At 43.2% G+C, this 6,760-nt stretch overlaps 1 protein-coding gene across 1 annotated transcript; it reads left to right on the top strand.

Annotated features, from left to right (window-relative positions):
• The first annotated feature begins 627 nt into the window (after window positions 1–627).
• Window positions 628–3,524, top strand: LOC105253340 (transcription factor AP-1). The gene has a single exon (XM_011261312.3). It carries the CDS (start codon window positions 1,338–1,340, stop codon window positions 2,151–2,153), a length of 816 nt encoding a protein of 271 aa, XP_011259614.1. The 5' UTR covers window positions 628–1,337; the 3' UTR covers window positions 2,154–3,524.
• Window positions 3,525–6,760: the final 3,236 nt, after the last annotated feature.

A 6,760-nucleotide genomic window follows, 5' to 3' on the forward strand; every position in this document is an offset into this window, starting at 1 on the left:
TTTCATCTATTTTTAAAATCTTCCAAGATACACGAAACTCGATATAAAATATGTCATATCTTACATTTTGTATTTGCTTATTTTTTTATTATCGCCGTAACTTTTTGAAAACATCAACTTTGACAAACGCGAAACGTACATAAGCCCGTTTGCTCGTCCAAAGTTGTACACGACAAGGAGAGACGGCGATAGATCCGTAGATAGCCGCGTGGGAGCGGGACAGCGAATGTAAAACGTCGTTTCCACTTAATCACGCAAGATCTCTAAGCATCGCTGTCAAGAGAGCTTATCAAGTCTCGAGATTAATTTCACCGGTATCGCCCGCGCGAATCCATCAGAAACGACCTTCGATGTTTTTGACAGTTCACGACAGCTCGCGTCACGTGGCTGCTTCGAAATTTCAATCGGTGTAATCGCACCTTAATCTTGCGGTGCCGGCGTTCAAACGCTCCCTCCAGCGGCGCGGATGGCCGGCGGTGCGCATGCGCTTACCATTTCCTAGCAGCGCCGATCCACCGACCAATAGGACGCTCCGGGTAACGTCATCGGCGGCCACTCGGCGATGCGATCGGTGACGACGTCTCTATTTTCGGCCGACGTGACTCACGGGATATAAGCGAGTACGTTTAGTTGGGTGTTCACAAGTTGTCGAGCCATCGTCGTGCACGGGTAAATACGCCTTTGCTCGCGCAACGATCGTCGCGATCTCTGCATTCCGCAACAGAGAGACGGCACACGCGCACCGTTCGCGTCGCCGTGAGTCATTGTTGTGTTGACACCCGTAGCGTGTGGTAGTCGCTCCTCATGCACGGTGTTACCGCGCGGTAAACCGTATCAAACGTCGACGCGACGTGCCTTCTGCGACGTCGATTCGCGATCAGCAGTGCCGTCGGTAATTGTGCGCGATATACCGAGTGTCGCGAACCGTGCTACGTGAAGTACAGAGAGAGATATATATGTAATCAGCATTGGTGGATTTTTACAGTCGCGCGCGCAGTTATATAATCGCCGCAGCGGAGCAAAGCGCTTGCGAGAATTGACGTAGACGGAAAGAGAGATAGAGAAGGAAGAGGAGAAGCAAGAAAGAAGATAGATACATCGCCTACACATATACTACAGTATAAAATAACGTGTACATACCTACATGTATGCTGACGAGTAGGAACAAGTTGTTGAATGTTTGACGGAAATTGCAAGAAGATTCTTCGTTTGGTAGCTCTTCGGACCCGATAAGCGAGCCGCAGAGACTGCTCGCTCCGGAGGCGAAAAGCAACGGTGGTTCGCGAGGGAGAATCGGTATTCCATCGAGCGACGAGTTGATCAGCCCGGCGGTATCCATGGTGCGAAGCCTGACGATGGAACCGACGTTCTACGAGAACGCGAGCGTTTACGGAACGGTGAACGGTCGCGAGAACAGCATGGGCCAGCTTAAGCGGAACCTCACGCTCGATTTGAACGGTTGCCAGAGGCAGGGACCTCAGGTGAAGAGGCCGCGGTTGGGTCCGCTGCCACCTGCCCTCAACAACGTCACGCCGATCCTGAGCTCGCCGGACCTCAATATGCTGAAGCTAGCCTCGCCGGAGCTAGAAAAGTTCATCATGACACAGTCGGATAGCCTGGTCACCGGTCTCCCTACACCAACTACCCAAATTCTATTTCCCAAGACGGTCACTGAAGATCAGGAATTGTACGCGCGCGGCTTCATCGACGCGCTTAATGAACTACATCACTCCGATAGTTCGCAGGAACCCGGCAGCGTGCACGGTGCGACTTATACAACTCTCGAACCGCCCGGTAGCGTGCAGAGCACAGAATCTACTATGAGCAATCCGAACTTGGTGCACGTGAAGGACGAGCCGCAGACGGTACCGAGTGTATCGAGCACACCGCCGATGTCACCGATCGATATGGAGAACCAGGAGAAGATCAAGCTGGAGAGGAAGCGACAGAGGAACCGCGTGGCCGCCTCCAAGTGCCGACGGCGCAAACTCGAGCGCATCTCCAGGCTCGAGGACAAGGTCAAACTGCTCAAGGGCGAGAACACCGAGCTAAGCGGTATTGTGCACAAGCTCAAGGAACACGTGTGCCGGCTCAAGGAGCAGGTTATGGACCACGTGAATGCCGGCTGTCACATCGTGCCTGGCCAATTCTGAAGTTTCTCAAACGCCGCCTCCCCCCCAGAGATGAAACTGCGAATGTTAATGCTCGCTCCTTTTACAATTGTTCTCTCGTCGGGCCCGCTATCGTGCTCTTCATCATCTTGCCTTTCGTAGTTCCACGAAGGAGCTTTTGAACACTGAACTCTTGCAACAGTTGTTAATTAACAGTTGTCATTCGGTTTCGTTCTTCCGCGACTGTAACCAGGAAGAATCTTCATCGTGTGGATACAGGCTTATGTTTCGCATATGAAAAATGTTCTCTCTATTTCGACCTCAAGAAAATTTAGAAGCTTCCTTCCCTTTTATATGAGAAAGGAACCAAACAGCCCTAAAAAAGCAAAGCTCACTTCTGCCTACTGATACTGCTAATGGAAAAGTTCATGATACACAAAGGAAACGTTATCTTAAAAAAGGAAACAAAGTGTCTCCATGCCGGAAGAAAAAAGAAAGGTGAAGGGAGGAAGAGAAACAAGTCAGTCAATTGCCGCAACTAACTTATAATCCTAAACTAAATTCTAAACTAACAAAGGAGTCGGAATCGAAGGAGAAGGAAGTCTGAACTCCGCCTCGAACCGCCGTTCTCTCCCTAAAGCGATGGAGAACGAAGATCCCAAAATCGTCCGTGATCGGATTTTTCGATCCTTGTGATTGACTTGAAAAATGTTTACAGTTTTCTATCTTAATTCTTTTGTGACTTGACTGGAAGGAGACACCATCGCGCGACGGAACAGCAACAGCGGGCGGAGCAGGAGAAGGAGGTGACGGTCAAAGTGGAGAAGGAGGAAGGAGTGCCTTCGTAGAAACGTGAAACGTAAAGAATGCTTTTAGAAGAGTGGCGGGCGTGCGCGCGTGCGTGTTTTGCGCATGCGAGAGACTTTATGCGCACGAACACGCTCGACGAATGCGTGCGTGCATGTACGAGAGGGAGAAAGAGTATGAGAGAGCGAAAGAGAATATATACGCGTGCAAGAAGGAGGGAGAGGTAGCGCGAGGGGGAGAGCATCGCGACAGCCATTTTAGAGAACGCTCGGCGGGAGCTGAGGCGGGAGATACGAATCTTTCTACTGGAAGGTTCAAGCTCTTCTTTCATTCTTCCCGTTTTGTTATCGGAGAAGCCCCATTTTCACGACCTTCGAACGTCCCTTTGTATTTTAGAGCGCACAGAGAAAAATATCATTCTACTGCCAAGAAAAGCGATTACTCAGTTTCTTTTTCTTTTTTTAAGTAATAGATTTCTTCAACAAGGAATATATTCTCTTGATAATAATCTTAAAATATACTCATCACAAGTGTTAGAAGGTCTCATTATCGTGAACTCGAAAGAAGAATTTATTTTTCTTTTCAAGAATATTGTAAAGTATGTTGTATCAAAGAAAAATCAAACTTACTTTACATCAACTCTTGTAGTAAACAAACCAAATTTTTCTTTCAATTTAATATTTCTGACTAAAATACGGCGCTTACTAAAATTCAGAATGTATTCAATTAAATTTAATGCTTGTGATAAACTTATGATATATTTGCGGATATACAAATTTATGATATACTTAAAATAATAATTCACTTGAATACAGTATACATTTTTCTCTGTGCGCGATCGATTTCTCGATCGCATTGTGTAAATATCTATCTATCTTGGGAAATGATTTGTAAAGCGACTCTCTTCTTTCTATCCTGGCACTGAACGACAGCGCCGATTTTCTTCTTTTTGCAGATCTTTCGCGATCTCGCATCGATTTTGCATTGTAAATTCCGATACGAGGCGTTCGCTTTGCGAGTGACGTAAATCACGTTTCCAAATTTCCTCGGTACAGGAAGATGCGATCTCGGTTATTAAACGCGAAGTATTTTTCACACTGCGAAAGATTTTTCAAATCACTTAGGCCCAGTTTCACAACTCGAGTTAATCCGAGTTTAATACGTTAAACTGGATCCTGATTGGTCCATTCGCTATTTAAACTCGGATTAACTGGATTGTGGAACTGGGCCTTATTGGGAAAATAAATTACCATCGCGGGTAGAGGGGCGCTCGTGTCGCATAACAAATATATGGCTGTCGCAAAGGGCGATTTGACATTTAAGAATATTGTTTTAAAAATTGTTGAGAAAACGCAAATGTTGTCACTGCGTTTAGATACTTTGCGTAGCTATACCAATGCTACACCCTCTTCAAGAAATATGATTGAAGGCCAGAATGTAATAAATTCTGGCTTAATTATCACGTGCGGTAAAAAGTCGTGAACAAATTTATTTATTTTTCTTGTATCTTCATTTTTTTGTTTATTCTAATACTTCTCAATGTATTATTCACTTTTATTTCATAGAAACATACTGATTGCCGTATCTAAACAATATTAAGTCGCCCTTTGCGACGGCCATGTTTTTTAGTTTGCGTTCCACTAGTGTCGCATGGTAAATTTATATTCCCAATAAAAGTAAACGCCTCGTGCGAGCTGCGAGGATTGTACATTTTGTCGAATATCGACGATCTCGATCGCGTTTCTTATTCGCTCTTCTTTCGATTCGGACGATATATAACTTATGAATCAATCAGAAGGAGAGATTTTACCTTTTTTGGCGCGATTACGCTGAGAATCGTGCTACGGATTACTTGTGATAAACGCAATCAAATTGGGAGATCATGCCTTGTACCGAATGCACCTTCGAGAGACTCGAGCATTCCGCTAGTTTTGGAAACTTCTACATACTTTGGTGCATACAAATTGATAAATTAATTCTAAGGAGTACGGTGCTGTATTATAACTGAGCAAGAACGTGTATTAGGGCGGTATGTTATAATGACGCGTGTTCTAAACGTATCAGACGACAAAATCGATGGCAATTGAGCATTCATTCTATAAAAAATGAAAGAATTTAGTTTATAAATCAATACATGTTTCTTTTTTTTTTTTAATATTATATACGGTTTTACATTTTTTCACTATAATCATTTCTCTTACATGATTTTATATTATTGAATCTTGAATGATAAAATAAGGCATTACATTTTTTTTAGGATTAAAAAGAAGGAGGTTATATATAAAAGTGTATATATTAAAAGACAAGATTTTTGCATCAAGTATATACTAGTGTATATATATATATATATGTATACACATATATGTGTAAAAAATTTTGAATTGTTACAAACGTGTAAAAATATGTAAAAAGAATTGTTTTTGTATATTCTATAAATATTTTAAATTAATCGATTTAAAAGATCATCTATAAATATATATATTCAGTATATCTATATAACGTATTAACAAAAGTGTCGCCAGAAGACGCGTTCACTATAACCTCGCCCGTGCACCCGATTAACGTGGTCCGATTCTTCGATATTTTTCCGACGTGCCTCGTTGTCGTTTCGCCAACAACGCGTTGATTGGATTACATCGAAATGACTTCGTTTTTGAACCCCGCTTTTCAAAGAACTAGCGCTATTAAGGTTGTACAAATGGAACGGTATCGGGGAGCAGTCGTTTGTCGCCAGTCGTGCTGAAACTTGTCAAAGAATTGCCATCCTAAGAAGGATGAACACGATATAGACTCGTGGTAAACATTCTTTAGCTATATAACGTGCGTCTATTAATCGGATTATGCGCGATTAGTGACGTATATAGAGGGTTACGGTCGAGGCGATCATGTATATAAAAGTATACGATGAGGCGATCATGCTTATCTTGTCAATACAAGATATCCGAAGAACTGATTTTAATTAATCCAACGATTGTTTTATTAAAATATGAATCATTTTTTTATACGCAAAAATACATATTAGATACAAATTGTTACAGTTTTTGTCGCTGATAAAATTTAAAAATCTGTTATGATAAACTGTATACGAAAAAAATTGAAAAAAACAAAAAATTTAATTTCGCCTTATATACATGAAGCTCGTCCGTTGGTGCGCCTGCCTGAGGATGACGTAGGCCGTCCTTATCAGCGACTCTCCCGGGAAAATCCCTTAGCTCTTAAGCCAGCGAGTCACGTTCTCCTTGATTCTTCTACGCGACCACATCGCGTAGAACCCCATTTCGTCATATGTGCATCTAGTCTTGTCCAGTATGCCCTTATAACTTGCGCGCAGTGCGTATGCGCGTGGTCGCATACTAACACACTCATATACATACATGCACACACGATATATACAGGAGTACACACAATGATCGCCGGGACCGCGTTCGCCACGTGTCGCATGCCGTCGAGAGATCATCGCGACCGAGCGACGTCGGTTCTCTACGGCATTGGTCATCATACCGGGATGAAAGACGTCCGCATTGCTCGAATACACACACATTCGCCATCTTCGTACATTCATACATTAGCAACATAGGAGATCGTATATTTTAATATACCAAGATTGTAGGCTTAGTCCGAAGATGCTCGCAAGTTATCGTTATCGCGACGGTTCAATATCTGCAATAAAAAGAAACCAACTCCCCTTTGCGACTTTGAGAATTGTACACCGGATGTTCAATGTGTTTTTAATCTCTCCGTTCGAGCCTCGATAAAGTTATTTGCAATCTGAGAAAAGTTCTCAAGTAAAGAGACGGTTAACATATTCTCTCTTCGAAGAACTTGCATCGCGCAAGCTCGAA

This window comes from Camponotus floridanus, unplaced genomic scaffold (genome assembly GCF_003227725.1).
Source record: "Camponotus floridanus strain SB8 unplaced genomic scaffold, Cflo_v7.5 scaffold18, whole genome shotgun sequence".
In the NCBI taxonomy this organism is placed as follows: domain Eukaryota; kingdom Metazoa; phylum Arthropoda; class Insecta; order Hymenoptera; family Formicidae; genus Camponotus; species Camponotus floridanus.